The sequence below is a fragment of the Sorex fumeus genome, unplaced genomic scaffold (genome assembly GCF_029834395.1).
Source record: "Sorex fumeus unplaced genomic scaffold, SorFum_2.1 ptg000003l, whole genome shotgun sequence".
In the NCBI taxonomy this organism is placed as follows: domain Eukaryota; kingdom Metazoa; phylum Chordata; class Mammalia; order Eulipotyphla; family Soricidae; genus Sorex; species Sorex fumeus.
In genome coordinates this window covers 53,271,953-53,297,214 of record NW_026606060.1, presented here as the reverse complement: position 1 = coordinate 53,297,214, position 25,262 = coordinate 53,271,953, and the positions used below count along the sequence as shown (strand labels likewise).

The 25,262-nt window shown below is 43.7% G+C and overlaps 1 protein-coding gene across 1 annotated transcript in view; it reads right to left on the bottom strand.

Annotated features, from left to right (window-relative positions):
• Positions 1-25,262, bottom strand: part of POLR3B (RNA polymerase III subunit B) — a 111,218-nt gene that overhangs the window by 54,347 nt on the left and 31,609 nt on the right. The window contains exons 11-16 of the mRNA XM_056118720.1: positions 23,052-23,171; positions 20,887-21,021; positions 9,017-9,178; positions 5,740-5,940; positions 3,070-3,232; positions 900-1,053 (exon numbers count right to left, since the gene is read on the bottom strand). Coding sequence (XP_055974695.1) covers positions 900-1,053; positions 3,070-3,232; positions 5,740-5,940; positions 9,017-9,178; positions 20,887-21,021; positions 23,052-23,171 — 935 coding nt within the window. The remainder of the gene's footprint in view (positions 1-899; positions 1,054-3,069; positions 3,233-5,739; positions 5,941-9,016; positions 9,179-20,886; positions 21,022-23,051; positions 23,172-25,262) is intronic.

Below are 25,262 nucleotides of genomic sequence, written 5' to 3'. Positions count from 1 at the left end.
CCCTGATCCTAGCTGAGCTCTATGGAGAATGACTGCAGTCTGGTAAGAAAAGGCTTAGGAAAAAAGAGACCACCCCAGTGATTCCCTCACATCTCCCCACGTGAAGAGACACCATCTCACCTCTGTGACCTCAGTGCCTTTTCTCGTTCATCCACGTAATAAAACCCTACTGATTCTTGATGAACTCTGCTCAGTTCATAGCAAAAGAATGCAGTCTGGGGATATCATGATTGAGAGCCAAATTAATTTTTTTTTTTCCCTTTTGGGTCATACTTGGCGTTGCACAGGGGTTCCTCCTGGCTCATGCACTCAGGAATTACTCCTGACAGTGCTCAGGGAACCATATGGGATGCTGGAAATCGAACCCAGATGGGCTGCATGCAAGGCAAACGCCCTACCTGCTGTGCTATTGCTCCAGCCCCCAAATTAATTTTTAAAGCACTTCTGAACAGAAAACAGATTCTATAATGTTTGGGATAAGTTACTAGATCTCCCTAAGCTCTACGTCATTTATTAAATGAAAACAATAATCCACTCTTCTAAGGCAAAACATAGCTCAAGTCTTAAGTAAAGTGCATGCATTAAATTAATGATTGACCAGCACAGTTAGTACTTTTTTATAATTATGTCTGTTGTCAGCTATCTAAGTGCCGGGATCTTTGACATCTAGGTGAAAGACCTCTGAACATGATTTTCAATTATTTTATCAGACTTGGGTGATTCCACCAGAATCTCTGAATCCTCCTTATAGAATGTGCATATTCATAAGGTGTTTGCTCACTGAATCAAATTCATCTGAACAATGAAAAATTACGGTAAAGGTAAAAACTGATTTCCTTCAAAAGCAGACATAAAAGAGAGCATTTAAAAAAAAAATCACTCTCGTCGGCAGCATGTACCTGCACAACCTTCCCCCGTCAGAGGAAATATAGACACATCGGTCTGTGAGATTCGTGGAGATGGAAACAAACTCATTGATGTAGCCTGCTCTCCGCATCAGCCGAAACGTATTCACGAGTTTCTTATGGTCACGAATGACGCCCAGGATGTTACCTAAGGAAAGAGAAGGACTTTTAAGACGGGAATGAAACACTAACTTAACCAGACTTAGCATAGCCACCCAATGGAAATGTTGGGCAGCAGCAAGCAGCCACTTCACAATACTGTCCCTCACACCCACGGCTGGTCCGCAGGGCTGCCACGAACCAACCCAGGGTGGTGGTTGGGGGCAGTGAGGAATCTGGGGCACCCACTGGACGTTGGCTGACGCTGGGAAAGCTGGCCTCATCTCCCTCACTTGTCACCACTACCCTGGGAACAGAAACTCGAGGCCCAGAACCCCGGTCTTGACACAGACTCCGTGTTCTCCACAGGGTCATAGGCAGGCCTGAGTGAGTCGGTCTGCTGTGAACTCAGCCTGGCCCAGGAAACGCTCGTTCACCATCCTCGGTGAAGCGGGAAACTGAGCTTTGCATTTATGGGCGGCGGGATCCTTTGGGGGCTGGCTGAACTCACTGCTGCCCTCAGGGTTGTCACCAACCCGACAGGGGCGCTAGTCCCTCTCTCGGGGGCCAGGCCTCACCGGGCAGGAGAAAGCAGGAGACCGAGGGACCAGAGCTGCCGGGGCGAGGACACCGGTGAGGGGACAGCGATCCAGACCACCACATCAGGGGCCACGCTTGCTGTCAAGACTCTGGAGGACCCTGAGGAGGGAGGTAGGGAGGGGAACTTGAGGGAAGCGACAGAAGATGAACCCGTCTAGCTGACAGAATTCAAGTCACCGTCAGAGCTGATCTGGTCACTCTGCAGCCTGGCTCAGAGAGTGAATGGAAAGGTGTGTGTGTGTATATATATATATATATATATATATATATATATATATATATATTTCTGTGGTAAATAGAAAGATAAAAAATGCTGAGGCTTACCAGGAGGCTGCCAGTCTCAACAAAGTTACCCTTTTGCTCCAAGCAGGAACCCTCTATTCTGGATGGGCCAGTCAATGGAGAAAATGTTTTGTTACCATTTCTGGTGTTTTTTTTTTTTTTGGGGGGGGGAACTTGTTTTTGTTTTGGGGCAACAACCAGTGATGTTCAGGGATGACTCCTGGCTCTGCACTGTGGGATCACTTCTGGCGGGGCTTTGTGGGGGGCCATCTGGGGTGCCAGGGAATGAATCTAGGTCAGATGGGTGTAAGGCAAACACCTTACCCACTGTACCATCGCTCCAGCCCCTCTGGTACCATTTCTGTCTTTAAGGTCTAGGCCCAGAATTAAAATTTATTTCTGTGTAGGGGCTGGAGTGATAGCACAGCGGGTAGGGTGTTTGCCTTGCACGTGGCCCACCCGGATTCGATTCCCAGCATCCCATATGGTCCCCTGAGCACCGTCAGGAGTAAATCCTGAGTGCAGAGCCAGGAGTAACCCTTGTGCATCGCCAGGTGTGATGTATTTCTGTGTTAAATAGAAAGATAAAAAATGGATCCTTTGGGTCCTCCCAGGATGGGAGAAACATGCTGAAAGTAGATTATAGACCAAACATGATTGCCACCCACTGCCCCTTTTGCAAACCACAACACCCAAAAGGAGAGAGAGAACAAAAGGGAATTCCCTGCCACAGAGGCAGGGTGGGATGGGGGGATGGGGGGTGGTAGGGATACTGGGATCCGTGGTGGTGGGAAATGGGCAATGGTGGAGCGATGGGTATTTGATCATTGTATAATTGAAACCCAAGCACAAAAATTTGTAAGTCTGAAACTGTACCTCATGATGTCTCACTAATAAAATTTAAAAAAAAAAGGATCCTTTGGGCAGAGAGTAACCGCAGAGACTGGATCATACTCTCGGCCGACTAGAACCCAGGTTCCATCCTGGACCACCGAAAGGTCCCGTGGGCAGCCCTAGGAGCAACCCCTCATCGCATGCCCCCCCCACCCTGACCCCCAACTACCTGGGAGTCGCCCCCAGGCACCAGACAGGGCTCAACAACAAACAAAAATATTCCCTGCCTCACTCCAACACTCACTCCAACAGACTGCTTAGGCTTGGGAAGTCTCCAGAACATACTTACCGTTGAGAAAAACAAGAAAGACATTTGGGTAGGAGAGCTCTTCCCCACATAGCAAATTCACGTCTTCTACTCCCAGGTTGCTGGCTAACTTCACAATGGGTCCGTCTTCCATGTCAGTCGTGATGTGTGTCATCAGGGCCAGGTTTTTAACCAGACCACATGCCTAAAACAGGAAACAGCATATTCCTCAGTATGAACGTTGGTGATAATGCAAAGCTTCTGCTCGGAAGCCAGCCCACCACCCTGCTGGCAGCGGCATGGAGACCTACAGCCGACGGCAGCTCACAGGGGAGCTGTAAGGTACCAGGGCAGCACCCTTTATTTGACCCAGGGGAGCTGCTCCTCGAGCAAAAGGCAAGGACAGCAATAAAGATCTGTCCGTAGAATGCTGGGGAGGTGCTGCCAGTGGTGGAAAGAATGGCGTCCTAAGTGCTATCACCCCCCAAAGACCCTGAGTTTACAAAATGCTATTCCCAAGCGACAGAACATCATCAGTCATTAAGATGACGCTGTGTGGAAACAGCAAGGGAGTAAAGACCAGGGAGCGCATCTGCCTTGCACGCAGCGGACCCGAGTTCAAACCAAAAGCACTTCAAAGAGCCCCCCAAAAAAACAGAAAAGATAAACACTGATTAATGGGACCCGAGGCAAGGCTCCCAGGGCCTACCTCCCCCTCCCCGACACTAAGCTGGTCCAGCGGACCAGGCGGACTATCCGTTGTCTGGGCAACACTGTTGTCTGTAACTGAGCGGCCTGAGTGCTTTCTGCCAGCACCTCAGCCAGGAAGTCTGATCCCGACCACACATGTGCGAGCACCTCAGGGACCCTGAGGAGCAGTACTAGTATGTGCACAAGCACTGTGGCCAAAAGGCATGGGCACCCCGGTGGGCACACCAAGTAAACGTGCCAGCAGTACAGCAGGGCAGGCTGGGGCTCCTGGTGATGACGACCCCAGAGCCCCCACCAACAGCCACCCACCTCGGCAAAGAGAAGGGAGCTGGGCGGGCGGGGAGGCAAGGCAAGACGGAAGAACTGCTCAAGACGAGCAGCTAACGGACAGCAGCATCTGGCCCCAGGAGGACAATCACAGACTTTTGGTGGAACAAGCGAAGACACTCGCAGGGAGGCTATACACTACAGCTGTGTGATCAATGGCCACTCCCGGAGCTGCTGACCGACAACGCTGTGGCCATGTAACCAGACCACATGCCTAAAACAGGAAAATCTCTCGGGGAATCTAGCTGAAGGCCCAGAAAATGCTTTGCAGCACTGAGTTGTTGTTGCTGCTGTTTAAAGTATACTCGAAATCATTTCAAAATAAGCAGAAAATTTTTTTAAGATTCTTAAACTTCCAAACTGAAGGGACGGCTCCATAGGTTGGAGCGCATGCTCTGAATGCAGAAGGGCCCCATATGATGCTCAGCAAGCCACACAAAGACTCCTGAGCACGCTGAGTACGAGCCTTCCCCCTCCCCAAATAAAAGACACCCAAATTCTTAAACTTCGGGAGACACAAACAGGAAGCCAAGCCTCGCTCGCCCTGCATACAGTGGGCCTGGGCTTGGTTTCCAGTACCACCCACGCAAATGATCCCTGAGAACAGATGAGCACGGCCAGGCATGACTCAAACCCATCTCACACCTCCCAAATCCTTTAAATTGTATATATACAACCAAATGTGTGTATGTGTGTGTGTGTGTGTATGTGTGTGTGTGTGTGTGTGTGTATATATATATATATATGTATAAGAATATAAACAATTTGGTGCAATACAGCAAACAGGAAAATAACATTTGAGACATGTAAAGATTATATCTCCGATTCTTAAAACCATCTGCTGTTTAGATACCTCATACAAAACTAGATACTTTATTGAAATTAGCTGAACCAATCTCTAGGAAATACAGTGTTCAAAGCCCCAGATGTGAAAGTTATGCAAATTTAACTAAAGTTGCATAATTCTGCTGTGAATTCCATATGGTTTAGATAAATTAGGGTAAAAATGATAATTTCCCCCCCAAACAGAGCACTACGTGGAATTCTATTTTTCTTTTCTTTCTTCTTCTGGGGCATCTCCTCTTGAGAGGCTCTGGCTGGGCGCTTGGGACACAATGGTGAGCCAAACAAGGCCCCTGGCTCTACGTTTAGAATTTATATAGATCGGGTGCTGGTGCCAGGGATTGAACCCAGGGCCTCACACACATCCCACAGGTGAAGTGTATGTTCTCCTGCTGAACCATATCCCTGACCAGAGTTCCTGGGTTCCATGGAGAAGGGCCCCAACACAAGGAGTAGTGGGTGACAAGGGAGCAGACATTAGCAAGCCCTTGGAGTGATGTTTCCTGGGTGAGTGGGCTGGAACCCACTTCAGCCCTGCACCCGTGAGCTCCCAGTCTGCTCCCAGTCTGCTCCTGTCTCCTCCAGGTGCATACTTGACACTTGTGTTCAACTGAAGCAAGAGAAATGTGGTGTGTCTGTCTTTAGGTAAAACGCAGAATGAAAGGTGTCCGAACATCTTGGCCATGCAAAGACTCCAATGCTGTCCTCACAGCTGTACCAACATTGTCAGGCCCCAAAGTGGTGACACCAGAGGGATCTGGAGAAACTGGGACAGACGCAGACCATGGTCGGGAACGTCTGCCAGAGCCCAGAGGGGTCGCAAAAGCTTACCTCTCCTTCAGGGGTGTCGGAGGGACAGAGCATCCCCCACTGTGAAGGCTGCAGGGACCGAGGGCCACTCACTTTCCTTGTCTTCTCGAACTGGGAAGAGATTCTGGTCATCATACCCAAGGCGGATATATATGACAAGCGAGAGAGCACTTGAGTGACCCCTTGACGGTCCATTTTAAATCTCTTCAGAGACCAGTTTCCCTGTGGCAAGAAGACACGATAACCTGATTCTTACATTGCCTGATACTTTTCTCAGAAATTCATTACAGAAACCGTTTATGAAATTAAAGCCAAGATGTATATTTAGAAATCAAAACGCTGCAATTGAAATGAAAACTCAGCTGGGTCACTTCCTGGGTTTTCTAAGGAATGTAATAAATATTACATGTCTAGCAACTACCTCAGGCTGCTTTGATGTATCAACCTTATACAAAGCAGTTATTTTCTGAAGAACTAATTATACCTTATACAAACCAGTTCAACCAGAGATTTCCACTGGAAGCAATAAGCTAACATAATACTACCGATTTCTATACACATCTGAAGGTAGAACTAGCTGGAAGCTCAAAGAGATAATTTCATGTTGGAATGCACAATTACTTGGATGTCTTCCAAAATTAGTCCTAATCAGAGGCAAAGAGAGCAAGAGAAAAATGACTCTAATAACAGTTATCAGGGATAATGAATAAACTATCAGCTTCTTAATCGAGGCTAAAACATTTATATATATACTAAGAAATATTATATATCTTGTTGCTATCATGATTCAGAAAATATGAATATTAAACATTTTACTTTATGCATTAAATAAACTTCAATAATACTATCATTTTAGAGGCTGCACTAACACAAATGAAATATTCTAAGGATAATTTAAAGTTTGGAGTTAGGAACTGCTAAATTTTGAATTCACAATGTAAATAATAATAGAAATAATATGTGTAGAAAAAGAAAATTAGGAAACAAAATGTAAAAATGATTCAGTTATTTTTGATTGAAGAGAGAAAAAATGACATCGAAATAGTGCTTTTCTTCTTTTTCATTGGGGATTTAATAAAAGCTTGTATTCTTTTAGACTACCACATACAAACTTATACAGCACAATTTCAAGGGAGGATTCATGGATCTGAGATTAAAAATCTTTATAGTGAAAATCATTGTTAATAATTTTTAAAGAAATAAAGTGACATATCTGAGTCAAAATACGTACGTTTAGAAACACCCTTACAAGTTAAAATGTATTCATGATTATAAGAAATATTTATCACTTCAGAAACTTGTATTTTGAGAATGGGGAAGAAACTACCCAGGAAGAGAGTAAACACTTTCTTCCAAATTAACTTATTTTTTATATTGGCTATTCAGTTAATTCCTATTATGCTTAGAATGGGAATGGATCTAGAGAGCAAGTCAGGTAAACAGATATCCGGCACAGAACTAAAATAAGGCAGCAGCTGTCCACAGACAGGAAGCAGAGGGGGAACGGAATCTACGCTAGTTTTCTGCTGGCGTATTACAAAAGGGAGAGCAGGGCGACAAACAAGGACTCTAAAGCACGCCTATGAGAGAGAAAACTGATCTGTTGAAAATATTCTGCTGATGGCCACCCTGAATTTTACATGTTGCCCTTTCTACAGAACAGGGTAGGCCTGCAATAAGGCTTCCTGCTGGTCTGTCTAAAAAGCAGTCTTTTCTGGGTGGCTGAGTGATGTCACTGAGTGGCAAAACAACTCCTGTCACCTGAAAATCATAAAATCTGTTAAAACAAACAACAACAACAAAAAAATCCATCAAGGTGGAGAAACACTGTTAGGTGCCAGAAATCTTCAGACAATTTTTAACGTCTTCTCAGAATCAAGGCAAGGCAATTCGAACAGAAGGGGGTTAAAGTGCTCATTGGAAGAAGGTTCCTTTCGAGCATCCAGGCACCTACTTTAAGGTAGGTTTGGGCCGCAAGAGTGTAAACCTAAATAGGCACAAAGACCTGATATGGTCTCAAGCTTAAATGTGGTTTAAACGCTTGGCCCCACTGTGAATTTTCATATCAAGTATGACAGCAGGCCAGCCACCAATTCTTGCATTGTTCAGGGACTCAACACATCACGTTCTCCTCTTCTTTTGTTGGGGCAAAATCCCATTCATAAACCTAATTTTATGTCGGCATACAAAACGCAAACCAGACTTCATCACTCAGACCTATGCTATTGTATCTGTAAGAAAGGCAGGGGAACCTATCTGATCGCCCTTTACCAACAGCAGCTGCTGAGGTCTGGACTCATAGGGCCTTTGCTAGCAGCTGAGAGTGCAATGAGGGGTAGAAACCTACAAAGACATGAAACATTTTGTATTGTTCTGCACAAAAGTTGCCAATTAATAAACTTGCTTGCAATGTGTCAGTTTTATTACAGGAGGGAAAAATGGGGGTGGGGGTGGGGAGGATGACGGGAAGATTTTCCCCTCTTAGGGAGGGCATTTTCTACTTGTCTCATACAATTAGAACTATTTTTGGCAAGAAAGTTTATATAGGGACAATATTCACACTGTCGATTATTTCTCAAAGTATAAAATTTTTAATTTGTGCAGAGAGGTATGAAATAGATAGAGGCAAGCAAATAATAATTAAATATACAAAACCATCATTCAATCTGTAAACTCCAACAAAGAGGAGAAATACTCTTAGTTACATGAAATCTTCACGAAACTTATAACTTCCTGTCAAAATCTTTCTTTTGCTGTTCTTTAGATATGACCCCTTTGAGGTCTGCGATGCTCCCACCACCCACAGAAAGAGGGAGGTGGTCACTGCTGGAGTCCCACAGGGCAGACAGGCATCCCAGCATCACCTCTGCGATGCACCTCGGGAATAATCACACTGTACAACTAAAGACATTTGACTTAAAGGAAGTAGAGGCGTGGGGCTCGGAGAGGTCCTAGAGGGGTTACGATGTGAATATGGCTGACCCGGGCGTGTCCCATCCCTGGCATCACATATGCTTCCCCAAGCTTTGCTGGGCATGACCCATGAGCACAGCCAAGTGTGGCCCCAAAACACAAAACAAAGAGAGAACTTGTGCTTCGTAAGCGTGTATGTTAAGCAACACATTATGGTTGCATAATTATATATTCGATATGCCCCCATAAGTATCAATTTACATGTGAGCTTAGGTATCATAAACTGATAGTGATATATACTTCCCCCAGATCCTCGGAGGACTTTAGGTTTCAACTACACGGAACAAATTTACAAACTGGAGAGTAGCGCTGGCCGCAGACTTACAGTGGAAATGGCGTTCACCATGCCATTGGTGATCTGATCTTGGCGCATGTGCTTCACTACATCAAACTGGGCCGCTCTTTGTTTAGGGATCACCTGGTCTGCAATCTTTTTCATTTCAGAATTAAATTTTTTGAACAAATCTTCAAACAAGAGAGACAAAAGCTAAGGGGGGAAAAAAAGTAGAGTGAACGTTAAAAATCCATTACAAATTTAATATACTTTATAGGTCTTTTCTAAACTTAATAATACAATAAAAAGAACAAGATGGAGAACTGCTTAAAAAACGGAAAAGACATTTTTATATTCAATGGTGAATAGGTACATAATTTTCTATATGCTTATCACTACTCTTGGAGCTGGTAATAAAAAGAAAGATGATGACATAATGCCTGGATTCAAGACATTTTATTTAGAACAGTTATTCCCAGATTACAAGATTTCATTGACCATATTAATTTTGAAAATTAAAAAAAAAGAAACAAGAAAAGTCATTTTTTGTGGATGTGGTGCCATTTGAATTTTCCTAAATCACTGCTGAAAATGCAAAACTGGCAAAACCACTTAGCAAATGGTTTCCCATTCTCCGCCCATCTCTGTATCCAATAGTTTCTCTTCTAGGTATACCCATGCAGCAGTGGTTCCAAAACTTAAGCATTCTCATCATGCTGAGAAATGTTTTAAACCCAGATTACTGGCTGAAGGAATGGCACTTTGAGAACCTACAGAAATAAGCTTCAAGTACATAAGAATATATGTGAAAAATGAGCATAGAAACATGACTTTTTATCAGCTCTGAGCACCATACTAATAATATTTAGCTGAACAGTGGCAAACTCAGGTAATCAAACAATACAAAGCTCTGAAGGCAAACAAAAAAATAACCACAGAATTATGTCACATCTTAAAAACAGAGTATGGGTAAAAAGAACAAAAATAAAGGAATATGTATGATTCACTTATGTAAGAATCAAAAAAAAAGAGCACATTTAAAGTATGTTGTTTAAAAATTCCGAATTAGATAACAAAGTTAAAGAAAAGTAATGACATAAATACCATCAAAATCAGATTGGGAAGAATTATGACCAGGTAGAGATATGTTGGGGATAGCAAACTTCTAGACTTGAACTACTTTATTTTTTGGCCTGAGAGCTAATCGCAAAGAATTTGTTTTGCAACAATTTGTTAAACTGAAATTTATGTTTTCTGCATTTTTTTTGTTTATAAAGATAAAGAAAAACTACACAGAATACATACTAATTATGTGAATTTAAATATAAAGAAAACTATTAAAAAGAACAGACAAAACTGACCACAATTTAAAAAATTTACACATTAAAAAAAGTCCATAAAATAAAAACAAGTGTAAAAAAGAATAGGAGAAGATACTCACAACATGTGACAAAAAATTAGTGTCTAGGTTTGGGAGCCCAATCCCCAAGATTACTTCCTCCTCCTCCTCTTCCTCTCCTTCCTTCCTTCCTTCTCTCCTTCCTTCCTTCCCTCTCTCTCTCTCCCTCTCCCCTCTCTCACTTTTCCCCTTGCATATATGTTGCATGCCTGTTCTCCATAAAATTAAAAAAAAATCCTTAAAACCAATATGGAAAATGTCACTGTCACTCTCACTGTCCTCCCATCGTTCATCAATTTGCTCAAGCAGGCCCAAATGTAAACTACCCAAAAGGCATTTCAAAAAGACAAACCAGGGGGGTTGGAGAGATAGCACAGCAGGTAGGGCGTTTGACTTGCACGCGGCCAACCCAGGTTCAAATTCCAGCATCCCATATGGTCCCCTGAGCACTGCCAGGAGTTAAGTCCTGAGTGCAGAGCCAGGAGTAACCCCTGTGCATTGCCAGGTGTGACCCAAAAAGGAAAAAAAAAAAACAGAAAGACAAACCAGGAATGGTTAATGAGTATACAAAATTGAGCTCCAACCTCTCAGTAATGGAAGGAATGCAAATGAAGACATGCCATTTTATTATTAGAAGAGAGATGAATAGTTTTAGTTTGATACTAAGCCATATAAAGGAGACTGTTAGGTATTCATATAATGCAACATATACTTGGCAAACTCATGATGAGGCAATCTCACTTGTAGAAATTCTTGCATGTGGGAACCAGAAAATACAAATAAGAATAGTAATATTTTTAAGAGAAACCATGCAAACTTCTGGTGAGTGGATCAAAATGGTATTCATCAAATATCTTCACACAATCGCATGTAATACAAAAATTCAAATGAACTATAGTGACATATAATATAGCTGAATCTTAAAAACAATATTGGGTGAAGGAAAAAGTTGTAGGAAAGTATATTTGACATGAATCTACTTTTCATAAAGCTCGAAAACAAAAGAAAACAAAAGATTTTAAGAGAAAACTCTGAAAATTCAAATTAAAATATAAATGAAAAGCAGTAAGTGAAGACATTAAAGCCAAAAATTCAAGATGGTGGGATAAAGAGAAAATGAATGGAACACAAAAGAAATGCATAAAAGAATAGAACACTATTGATAATAGTCGATTAAAAATTATGTTGGGTAGTGGATATGAATACTGCTTTTATATGTACCCTTTTAAACTCACATAAATGTATTTATTTCATTGTTGGGGAACCACGGGGCATTAAGTGCCAAGGGTTGAACCCACCATTTGAGTCATACCCCTGGCCTCTTAATTTTGCCTGCCTTGTTCTGGGGCCACATACCAGAGTGCTCAGGGGTTACTAGAGGCTCTGTGTTCCAGGACTATTTCTGGTAGTGTTCAGGATACCATGTGGTAACCAGAGGTTAAATCCAGACCTCCCCCATATACTACTGAGCTACATCTGCAGCCCCTCTTAACTCTTCATGGTAGAAATTAAATGTGTGAGGAAGGTGGGGAGAGGATGGAGTGATAGCATAGTGGGCAGGGCGTTTGCCTTGCACACGGCCGACCTGGGTTCGATTCCCAGCATTCCATATGGTCCCCTGAGCACCACCAGGGGTGATTCCTGAATGCAGAGTGAGGAGTAACCCCTGTGCATTGCCAGGTGTGACCCAAAAAGAAAAAAGAAATTAAATGGGGCCAACATGGCAACATGCTGAGGGCATGCTTTGCATTCAGGAGGGCCAGGCTTGACCCCCAGCACCACATGGTCTCCTGAGAGGACGGAGCCAGAGGCAGCCCCCAAAGAATTCCTTCAAATGAAAGATAAAATCATGGCAACAAATCTAAGATGGGTACATCCTTGAGAGCCAAATGGAATGAAACACGGAGCTTTAAAATCAGACTGGATGGCTCTGCTTCCACAATTGGTGGAGAAATTCCTATCAAATGAACTCAACTACTAACTAACAATGGCAATAAACTCTTTTAAGTATTAAAACCCTTGGAAGCCACTCACTGAACAGGGTCCAGAAGCAAAGAGACTGGAGAAAAGCTGACTTATCAAAAGTAAATAGCACTAAGGGCATTCCTGTTTTTAAGGGCAAGGCTGCATCAGTGAAATGGGGACAAGGTTGGGAAATTAAAATTGGGAGAGAGATTCACAGGCTTACAGGTCGGAAGAACCGAAACAAAGACATGAGCTGCCCCATCAGCTGGAGCGTGAGGGGGAATGGGCAGAGAGCAGAGAGCCAAGCAGGCAAACCCCTGACCGTGTCTATGAACTGCCCAAATTCCGGGCTGACCCCTGAACCACACAGTGACAAGCGCCCCTGGTACCCCAAATGTGGGCAGAGATTGTGAGTTATTTATCCAATCAAGTATGCGGAGTGAGGACTTTCAATAACGGGTTATTAAGATCAACAAAGTTGTGTTTTGTTCATGGGAAACCTTCTCCGTCTGAGGTACTAACACTGGGAGTGCCCGGGTCCTAGGTGAGCCAGCCTTAAGGTCCTCCTGCTCAGAAGTCCCTGAGCCCCAGCGACAGCACAGGAAGCCCCGTCCTTGCTGAATTCCTGCCCAAGAGATTATGAGAAATTAGGAGGCTGGAGCGACAGTGCCGTGGGTACGGCGCTTCCCTCCCAAGCAGTCAACGCAGGCGCGATCGCCAGCAGCCCATGTGGTCCTGACTCTGCCAGGAGCAATGTCTGAGCACAGAGCCAGGAGTAAGCTCTCAGTACCGCTGGGTGTAGCCCCAAGATAAAAAGAAAGTGAGGAATTACAAGATGGATGTAACTTTAGGTCTGCCTGCAAAACAGTCAAAAATCCTTTTTATGAAGTTTACAAAATTAAGTAGGTGGCTTAGTGCAACTTAAAGGTGGCCACACTTCTTTGGTAATCAAATATAATATATTACAAACACATATATCCCCCTAAAAAATTGTTAGCATTTTTTCCTTTGTAAAATTTTTTTCCTTTGCAGAGGAAGAAAAAAATCAATAGGCTTGTCCTCTAAATCACTATCACTATCATCCCGTTGTTCATCGATTTGCTCAAGCGGGCACCAGTAACGTCTCCATTCATCCCTGTCACGTGCTAGTGTAGACTGAAGGCATGTTGGGGGCTCTTTCTGGGGCAGGGGAATGAGGACCATCATTGTTACTGATTTTAGCATATCGAGTACGCCATGGGAAGCTTGCCAGGCTCTGACATCTATTTGCTTGTCCTAATAATAAATGAATTTATTTGTCCTCTAAATACCTAAAAAAAAAATTTTTAAATAAAGTAATATTATAGGGGCAGGAACTAGACACAAAATTACTCCAAGATTCTGAGATGAAGGAATACCTAAGTGAAAGAGCTGCCAAAATATTGACTATTTTTGAATGTTTACACCTCACGGGTAGTTTTTTGACTTGAAGAAGATATTCAAAGAAATTAGTATTCTCCTCTGCCTACAGAGGAATTCCCTAGTGAAATCAGGTTGTATGCTTGCCCCTTTAAATTAGACTTGTCCTTCTGGTTTCCTACAGTAAAACTCATCTCTACAGATACAGGAGCCTGGATCTTGGCCATGATTTTACTGTGTTAAAAGTGCTTTAAAAAAGGAAACTTCCTCCTTGGAAAGCTGAGTCCTTTCTTCCACCCAGATCCAGCGGCCTCACTCCTGCGAGAAAGAATGCGGGAATGAGAGCAGGTGCAGAGGGCCAGAGGGCCAAGGAACCCACAGCAGCAACTTCCTGTGAAAGCGGCAAAAGGAACTCGAATAAACATCCTGCAACAGAAGCAAATGCCCTTCACCTAAACACACCCTGACACAAAAGCTCAGCACCGATTTAATTAGGCCCTTACTTTTTACTTCTGGGTCTTAAATTATGACAAAGTTATTTTTAATCCCAGCCGACTTTCATGTAGTTCCTGATTCACACACAAGGCGATGTCCAGGTAGGAAACAGGCTGAAAGCAAGCGCACAGCCCACAGAAGTACCTGCCTCATTAGTAGATTTCTCTGCCCCCTGAATTTTCAATTTAAGAGAAATAATGTTCTCCAGTTCCCAGTGAGAGACCACAAGGCCCGGACACACAACACCGTCAGCCACGTTATTTAGGTCAAGAGTAAAATAATTCAAGGGGATGGAATGCTGGTGATAATGTCCAGTCCCCGTCGGTGCTACTCTGAGGCCTTTCAGTCTGCTCGAGACACTGAGGAGCAAATTATATTTAAGAGAAAAAAAGCTGACAGCTCATCAATTGATTTTCAATGAAAATGCTAAAAAAAAAAAAAAATTAATAAAGAAGTTAAGCTGCTGAAATACAGTTTCACCAATTAGCTTAATGTCAGAGAATTCTAATTAGGCGCCTTGAGATTGCTATTTAGTGTTTAAGCCTTCAGAGTGCCAAATTCTCCTTTCACACAAACTGGTTGCAAAATTAAAGACATTAGGCAGCCTTAATTACATTATCAGAACAGCTGGGATTAGGCAATCTCTGAAGTCAAGGCGGCATTCTTTTGTCACAGGGTGGAAATCCCTGGCTTTCCAGGGTGCCGGATTTTGGGGCTGTTCCATATCTCACCCATACAAAGCAAGCTGCATTCGAAACAAAAAATTTTCAGACAAAGAATAGAGTAATGCTCAGCAAATAATGAACACGTTACCCAAAGAGAAAAGGTAGGTACAAAGATTAAGCCTGGAACGGTGGGTTCCCCTAACACCTCTACTGGCGGCGGGCCGGCCAGGCCTCTGGTGGCAGCGAGACGGAGGGAAAAGCTCCGTGAACTCGCTTGGCCGGCGCGCACGGCTCTGTTATCTAACGCTGAGGCACATTTATACTCCCTCGTCCCAGGGGGTGTGAAATTAGCAGCGATGGTTTTTACACATTTTTGCCAACACAATACCTTTTATGTCTTTACATTGTTTATAAAGCGATGTTTTCTTGCACAGGGGAATCCTCTTTTCAATGCTGATTTTTCAAGCAACAGGATAGCCTCTCTCCTCTCCTCTCGCCACTCCATTCCTTTTTCCTCTTAATCAACACTTTTTAAGAGATTTGCTTAAAAGCGTAATTTTTTTCCCAACTGAAAAATACTAAAAACCGGGCCCTCTGCAAATTATCTCCAAATTAGGGAACGGAAACGGTAGTAAATTGAAATGGTAGCCAGTGGTGAATCTGAAGGTAAATCCAAAGAACTCACTGGTTAGCCTCAGTCATTAACCAGACACTAATTTCTTCCATAGAACAGACACTCACTTTAAAATCTAAAAATGCTATCTTTCTCTAATCTTCGTTTTTTTTTTTTTTTAGTGTTAGCTGTAATGAAATCGCCATGATTCCAGCTACCACTATCTATAATCTGAAATACTGCAATAGTTTCTTTGTATCCCATTCCTGGCCCATTTATTTCCAAATCAGATCATCTTTCTAAACTGAAAATGACATCATGTTTCTTTGCAGATTAAAACTCCCCAAAGGACTTCTTAGAAAGTTAAGAGTAGGGGCCAGAGAGACAGTACAGTGAGAAAGACACTTGCCTTGTAGACCGTTAACCTGGGTTCAATCCTAGAACCCCAGATAGGGCTCCTGAGCACCACCAAGAATGAGTAAGAGCCAGGAGTAAGCCATTTTATCACAATGTGGTTCAAAAACCAAACAAACAGGAAGAACAGAGCTTCAACAGGACTCTGTGATTCCAATCCTTGACCTCTACCCGCAAAATTCCAAAGCATTCATTTGACAAGAGACATGTTCATTCACTGCAGTACAACAGCCAGCATATAGGAATAACCCAGATGTCCAACAACGTATGAAAGGATAATGATGTGGTGGTGTATACACACAATGGGAATACTATGCAGCTGTAAGAAGAAATAAAATGCAGTCACGGCAACCTGGATGGAACTGGAGGGTATCATGTGAAGAGGAGTTAAGTCAGAGAAGGAAAAATTCTGCATGATTTCACTCCTCTGTGGAGAAACAAAACAAGGGAACAGATAATACTGAACGAAACAACCCCTTGGCACTGGATCACAAAACTGACATTACCGAGTAAGGGGGACAGGTAGGGACGGAATGATGAGGGGGACTGAAAGCAACATTGGTGGAGGGTCCTGAGCACCAAATGTCCATCAAAACCACAAAGATTTGGGCCTGGAGCAATAGCACAGCGGGTAGGGCATTTGCCTTGCACACGGCCACCTGGGTTCGATTCCCAGCATCCCATATGGTCCCCTGAACACCGCCAGGAGTAATTCCTGAGTGCATGAGCCAGGAGTAACCCCTGTGCATTGTCAGGTGTGACCCCCCCCACAAAAAAAAAACAAACCCCACAAAGATTACACACTATGGTGGCCATGGCACCTAGAATACAGCAATAATAAAATATATTAAATGGGAGACTAACACCTAAGGATAATAGAGATAAGGGTCAGGAAGATCGCTCCATGGCTTGGAAGCTGGCCTCACATGCTGGGGGGAAAGGCAGATGGGATAAAGAAGGAACCACTAAGTAAATGATGCTTGTAGGGCTCGCTCAGGATGGGAGATGCGTGCTGAAAGTAAACTATGGACCAAACATGATAGCCACTAACTACCTGTATTACAAACCATTAACACGCAAAAGGAGAGAGAGAAAAAAAGGGAATATGCCTGCCGGTGGGGCGGGGAGGGTTGGCGGGAGGGATACTGGGAACATTGGTGGTGGAGAATGGGCACTGATGAAGGAATGGGTACTCGATCCTTGTATGACTGAAAAATAATCACGAAAGTTTATAAATCTGTAATTGTATCTCACAGAGAGTCTTAAAAATATTAAATTTTTTTTAAAAGAAAAATGTTTACAGAAGATTAAAAAATAGCACAGCGGGTAGGGCGTTTGCCTTGCATGCAGCTGACTCGGCCAACCTGGGTTGATTCCTCCACCCCTCTTGGAGAGCCCAGCAAGCTACCGAGAGTATCTCGCCTGCACGGCAAAGCCTGACAAGCTCCCTGCGACATACTCGATATGCCAAACACAGTAACAACAAGTCTCACAATGGAGACGTTACTGGGCCCACTCAAGCAAATCAATGAACAATGGGAGGACATTTGAATCTATAGTGCTACAGATTAAAAAAAAAAAAAGTCTAAAAAATAACAAATCTCGGGGCTGGAGCAATAGCACAGCTGGTAGGGCGTTTGCCTTGCACACAGCCAACCCAGGTTCGATTCCCAGCATCCCATATGGTCCCCCTAGCACTGCTGGGAGTGATTCCTGAGTGTATGAACCAGGAGTCACTCCTGTGCATCGTCACCAGGTGTGACCCCCCCCCAAAAAAAAACAACAACAAAACAAAAAAAAACAACAACAAAAAACCCCCACAAATCTCTCCAATGGCTTTTGCACTGCATGTAAACCACATAAAATCTAGTTCAAACCCCTGACCACGGCCTTCATGCCAGTCCCTGCCTACCACCTCTCACCAGCCCTCCTCACACCCATCCCCTGACCATACCTCCTGGGCACTCCCCGCTCCATCTCAGCTCTCCTGCAGCTCCCAAGGTGATGCCAGACTGACTTCCTCTCACTCAAGTCTCAGCCCGAATGTCGAAGAACTAAGCTGAAAATAGATCGCCTTTTCAAAAACCATCCTTCCTGACTGCAGCAACACCCCCTCCGCCAACAACCCACCCCCCATCTCTTCCTCGAACAACGTTTTCTTAAAAAGTTCTGACGAATTTGATCACATCTATTCACTGCATACTTGTTCATTCTTCCTCTCCCTTCCAAAAGGCATACTTGGGGAGAAGATGCCACACTGCGCCTCATCCACCACGCGATCCCGGGAGGGACTCCCAACCGGGCAGGGGCAGATGTGCTGAGAAGCTGGACGAGGCTCACCCTGGTGTGAGGCGCACAGCGCGGCATCACAGACTCCATGAAACCTGCTCAGAACTGTCACTCTAGACCTGTGCTCTCAACCTTTGCCCGGCTTCCGGCCAGGTCTCCCTCCCACAGTCTCCCCGTGCGACAGGTGGACCCCTAGTCTCAAGAGACCCAGCCCTTGGGTGATTTCTCACTTGTGGCCCCCTGCAATATTCTGAGGGTCAACAGGAGTCATGTGGCTCCTGGCTGAAAAGTGCTGCTTGAGAGAGTTTTCAGGCTGTGTTTAAGAACGGCAAGCAGGCAATGAAATAAACCATCACGGCCCAAGAGAGGCTCCACTTCTGTTTGGATGTCAGGATTCCAAGGAAAAGTTCATGCATTTTAGAAAGACTGAAACCTGGGGCTGGAGCGACACAACAGTGAACAGGGCGCTCGCCTTGCATGCAGTTGACCCAGATTCGATCCCCAGCATCCTACATCGTCTCCTGAGCCTGCTGGGATTGATTCCTGAGTGCAGAGCCAGGAGTTAGCTCCCTCCCACCCCCCACCAAAAAACAAACAAAAAGAATCAGAGAAGGCATGGAAATTCAAGCACACTGCTGCTATGTTCTTCCCAAGAATTAAGCTGTACAGTGGGGAGGGCGCTTGGTAGGGTACTTGCTTTGTACACGGTCATCCCAGATTTGATCCCCAGCACCCTAAATGGCCTCCTGAGCTTTCAAGGAGTTTTCCAGAGCCAGAAGTAAGCCCTGAGCACCCTTGGGTGTGCCCCCCTCAAAAAAAAAAAAAAGGGAAACAAGACGCATTCGCTTTAGGAGTCTTAACACAGACCCATATACGTTACATATAGCTTTGTATGCATGAAACATTCCCAAACGAAAAGGCACAGACACAGAAGCAAGCATATGTCAACTTCTATAGCAATCCCCACATTGAACTGATTAAATCCCCTCTCGCCAGAAAGCTTGGCAGCGATGGAAAAGCAACGTTCACACATACAACTCGGAAGAAATACGTATTTACTAATGAGGACAAACTGTTCCTTTAGAGGATTTCTTCTACAAACTTGCCTCTGGCAGAGCACCTCAAAGAAGGCTCCCAAATCTTGTCCCACATTCACATTCTGTGTGACTTGGTGATGTGGCCCCCAGACAGACATGTTGGCTTCTGACTGGCTGCTGGCATCTTTCCATCAGCCACGCCACATCCCACTGCAGCGACCGCAGTTGCTCTCAGAAATGCGGAGTCGCTCAAACTTCTCAAGCACAGGAGTGAGAGGATATCTGTTAAGATTATTTTATTAGCACTGCAGGGCGTGAATGAGGTTAGGGTGAAACTGCGATTCCTCATGAGGCTGCACTGATACTGTGCTTTAGCAGTTACACTGGAGATAAATCAAAAGACTTAAGAAGTGTTGAGGAAGCAAGATGTGGTGACTAATTTGATAGGGAGCGTAAAGGAACAGGAGATGAGGCAGATGGCAAGGCCTACAGCCGGTGCTGCCACTGAGACAGCAACTGAAGAAAGAGTATCAGAATTGAAAAGGGGCTTTAAGGTAAAATCTTGGAGAATTCGGTGCTGAGCTGACGCGTTACTTCTAGAACAAGTGAGGCGCTTCCTACTCCATCTGACACATCACTTAGTCACTCAGCTGACGAGCACGGATATCTGTGTGTGTCTCCATGGAGGGACTGAGACAAGGAAGGGGCCACTGGGAACTGAATTCTCAGAGAATTCGTAGATTCTCCGGTGGATCTAATGTAACTGGGTTCAGCACAACACATGCTGCTAATATATCGCTGGGCTCCTGGGAAGGAAAGGGAAACTCACGGAACCCCTTCCCTAAAATGTCCTCCACACTGACCAAGAAGACCAAATTCTGCTGAGGAGTCAGGAGAACACGCACGCACAATCCTCCACACAGTCAGGGGGGCCCCAGCACTGCACCCTCTGGCCAGGAAGAGAGAGGGGCCCCAGACTGCCGACTAGGGTGCTCTGCCCCCAACCTCACCCAAATGAACTGAAGTTCAAGGATATTAACATACGTAAGAAATTAAGAGGGAATTTTAAAAGAAATTCTTAAGTTAAAGAGATCAATTGTGAAAGGTCTACACTTACGTGTATGTAACCTATTCTTCAATTGTCTGTGCCCATCCTAAAATGAATTCCATATAAAATATCATAATATGAGACTAACTCCCAAAGACAGTAGAGACAAGGGCCAGGAAGACTGCTCCATGGTTGGAAGTCTGCCTCATGAGCGGGGGTATAACGCAGGTGGGCTATACAGAGGGGATCACCAAGTCAATGATGGCTGGAGGGATTACTCAGGATGGGAGATGTGTGCTGAAAGTGGATGAAGGACAAAACATGATGGCCTCTCAGTATCTGTATTATAAACCATGATGCTCACAAGTAGAGAGAGGGAAACTGTCTGCAAAAGGAGGGGTCGGATGGGAGGTACATTGGGGGTGGAAAATGTACACTGGTGGAGGGATGAGTACTGGATCATTGTATGACTAAAACTCAAACATGAAAGCTATGTAACTGTAGCTCGCAATGATTCAATAAAAAAAAATAGAATAAAATAAAATGAATTCCAAACTATTAAAAAAATAACATTTCTGCCATGAAATAATTCACTCACCTGTCCTGCCAATTCCAATCTCTTGTTACCATAATAGTCTCTGTCATCAACTTTATTATCTCCTTGGGCCAGAATTACTCTTCGCACCATAACTGCAGTATAGATACACTTTGCGCGGAAATTGAATTCTTTAACCTGTAATTCAGAAATCAGAGGAAAATTCAGAGACAAGAACATCAGAATTTAAAGTGACACAAGAAAAGAGCCAATGTTATAATAATACTTAAAGAAGCTAATGAACATCTAGGATTCTGCCTACTCAGAGAAATTCGACTAGTTAACACAGCTCCTGAAAGTTCATTTTTCATCTTTTTATTCCTAGTATCTATGGTATCTTTTCTTCAAAGATGAATACTATCTATGCCTTCCTGGAGGTTTCAAATCACACTTTCATTAAGAGTCCATCACCGCCCTCAGATTGGCTTATAAACTGGCTATTTCTCTTTCCTTGCTTTTAATATTCTAGGAGTATCACAAAAGAAGTTCAGGACACTGTGTCAGGGAGAGAATCTACGTGAAAAAGCACCGAGGAGCACAGAGAGATAGGAAAAGCCATCTGGGACCTCAGTTCTAACTGTCTGCAATCTGATCTGAGGAGCAGCACCGAGACGAAAGCCTGCTCTCTACCCCCATCACCACCATCACAGACCCCAGACCAACAACAGAACCACAGAACATAGCAAAGAGCAGTTACTTTAAGTCAATAAATTTCAGAAATGTACATTCAGCATACGATAATAGAAACTGGGCAAGAAAGATCATCCTGCGGGCAAATCACTTGCCCCTGTAGGCAGCCGACCCACATTCAACCCCCAGTACTTCATATTGTCCCCTGAGCACTACCAGGAGTGATTCCTAAGCACGGAGTCAGGAGTAAGCCCTGAACAGCACAGGGAGTGGTCCCTCCCACCACGTCCCAAAAAAATTAACAGAAAAGAACTAAAACACTGTCTGGTACAAACACATAGCCGTTGAATAAATTTATGCACTGACAAATGAATTGACTGCAAATGTTTTATTCAATCTTCTCTAGTACACATTTTGAAACCCGTGGAAAGAATCTGGCCTAATCAATAAGTCAAAACAGGACTCATTAAATAATCAACAGCACTGGCTTGTTCTGGGACATTAAGAACTTAGACAACTAAGTATATCCTATGCATGAAACCCTATCACAGTTGTAAACCACAGTGCCTGAAATAAAATTAAAAAAAAAAAATAGTATATCTTATCTGTACATCCAAAATTATGGTGTACAGTCTATCTCTGCTGATCCCAAGATAACCTTATATGCTTTTCTACAGAAAAACATTATATACATTCTAGATTTCCTCACACATGGAGTAATAGTCTAGTGAGATCTGTTCTATTATTTATTTTGGGGTCATACCTGGCAGTGCTCAAGGTAACTCCTGGCTCTGCGCTCAGTAATTGCTCCTGGTGATACTCAGGGGACCATTTGGGATGCCAGAAATCAAATCTGGGTCTGGCACATGCAAGGCAATTGCCCTACCTGCCACTCTCCAGCCCGGAGATCTGTTTTATTAAGTTGAACACAATGACAATAACTTAGGTGATCTTAATTTTGAAGCGTAACAGCAAGCATTCCTCCTTCATACATTTTGTTAATTGCTTTTAAGAAATTCTGCGAAATCACATAGGATTTCAGAAATTCTGTACACGTTTCACAAAGTTGACTCTCCTTCAAAGATGGTTTCGTTTCTCCACTGGGCCATCTTATTTCCTTTTTATTCGTTTCCACAAACTCGGGAATGTGTTAAGAGAAATCACCTACGTGAGGGAGGAATGGTGTAAGAGCAGCTCTAAGAGCTAGTTTGCTATCCAGACGTACCAAATGATCGCTTCAATAAAAAGATTGGGTTAAATCCAGCTTTTCCTGAAAGAAATGCCCCTGTCTATTCTCAACACATGACATCAACCGCAACGCTTACCAGTGAGCAGAAAAAAGTGCCTCTGGACAACCCTGAGGAAAGGACACTCTCGGCTGATAACCTCAAAGCTATGGTGTCTTCCACTCAGCTGCATCCAATTTACATTTTCACTTCTGATCTTGATATGGCAAGATCCATGAAACCCACACTCAAATTTCAAAATTCTTCCAGAGAAATGCATGGACCCCCATCAGAGCGGCCAGGCGTACTTACCGGTACATGTGTCAAGATGGTAGAAGCCAGGAGCTCTCTTGCTTCTTCTATTTTGGTTTTCTTTGGTCCACCTCCCCACATCCTTTGCCTTCTTACTTTGTTCCCTATATATTTTAGGGCCTGTAAAAACCAGAATATATTACAATAATGTAAAACTCCAAAACAGTCAAAAGCGACCTACAGCGCAAAAAACAGAACAGTTAGGGATAATGGAAATTGAAGATGGGAGTAAAACTGAATAGGAAGGAACACAAGACGCCTTTCTGGGGCAATGAAAATATTCTGTAGTTTTATCAAAATAATGGAAGAAAGTGTACATTTTGGTAAACATAAATTTTACCTACAATATAAAAAGAATTCAAATAATGAGAAGCAGATGAATTTTGATAAAAGAACAGCAAATCGGGACCACAGTACGGTGGATAAGGTGCTTGCCCCAGCACCCCATGAAGTCACCTAACCACTGCCAGAAGTGATCCTTGAGCAAAGGGCGGGGTGGGGGGGAGGGGGAGGAAATCATTTGAGTTTATGACTAAAGACCACAAGAACTCTGCAGTCCCCTAGCAATTAGTAGTAGCTAAGAACTTGACAATAGCTAGTCTTGCTAGTCACAAGAAAGGCAGTGTGGGGGCTGGAGAGATAGCACAGCGGGTAGGGCTTTTGCCTTGCATGCGGCCAAACTGGGTTCGATTCCCAGCATCCCATATCATCCCTTGAGTAGAGCCAGGAGTAACCCCTGTGCATCGCCAGGTGTGACCCCCGCAAAAAAAAAAAAAAGGCAGTGTGGCTTTCCCTAAACTGAGATGTCTTTCGTGAATTTTGGTTTTTTTGGTTCTCTGTGAAAAGCCACTAAGGATTCCTTAAAAAGATAGATAGATAGATAGATAGATAGATATAAAATCTTCTTTTGAGGGAAAACCAAGAATATATAAAAATCTTGCGGGCCTGGAGAGATACAATGGGGAAGGGGCTTTCTTTGCACATGGCCAAACTGGTGTGGATCCCTGGCACCCCATATGGTCCCCGAGCACTACCAGGAGTGATCACTGAGCATCCGGCAAAACAAAAAAATCTTATCACTTCTCATGTAGCAGAAAGGCACCTCCCCTCCCCCCCAAACACCTAATAACATTGCCAGTTTTGCCCTGTGAGAGTTGGGGTAAGAGCCCAGTCCGTTTCAAAGGCACACCGAGTTGTCTGCCATCCTAAAGTAACCATTTCTTCTCTCTAGAACAGAGCATTTGATGAGTATGTACAACACACAATGACCAACAGACAGCAAAAAAGGCTCTGTGAACAGGGAAAGTGGAAGGGAGAAGAAGAAAAGGAACTTTTCAAACAAAACACTTGTTTTATTTTTTTTATTATTATTTTTTTAATTTTATTTTTTCCTTTTGGGGTTACACCCGGCGATGCACAGGGCCAACTCCTGGCTCTGCACTCAGGAGTCACTCCTGGCAGTGCAAGGGACCATATGGGATGCTGGGAATCGAACCCGGGTTGGCCGCGTGCAAGGCAAACGCCCTACTATTGCTCTAGCCCCAAAACATGAGTTTTAAACATTCCACTGAAGCGCCATGTCATCATGGCACTACACAAGCTAAAGTGTGCCTGCTATTTTTATTTTCATTTCAAATAACATGAAATACTCATAACACTCATAATACAATTTGAATTTATCAGTCACTTTGGATTAAGACTGCTGCTGCACTTTTATTAGTTGCAGATATTAATCTCTGCCTTATTTTAGCAAAGTTCAAGCCATTTCCAACTTACACTTCCTGCTTGTTAGCAACATCTGTCTTTCTTATGCTAATTAATTGTCTATTCCCATCTTTTCACTGAACTCCTCTAATTCTGTGAGCTGGAATTTTTCAATCAGCACTTATTCAAGAGAAATGAATCATTTCCCAACCCACTACTTAGCTTCTGCTCAGACAGCTTTACAATGCAACAGTTATCTGGCTGCTTGATGACGTTTGAAATAAATTGAGGAACGGTCTCATTAAATCCACTGAGGTATCATTAAGGGAAATTGCTCTTCCAGGGCACTATTTATTTTTAAAGGATACAGAGTCTCTTCCCAAATTTAGCCATTTGCTTATTAATGTTTCTTTATATCTGTCTTTCTTGTCTGGGGTCCACACTCCAGTGGTGCTCAAGGGCTTCTACTGGCTTGGTGCTTGGGGTCTGTCCCGGTAGTGCTTAAAG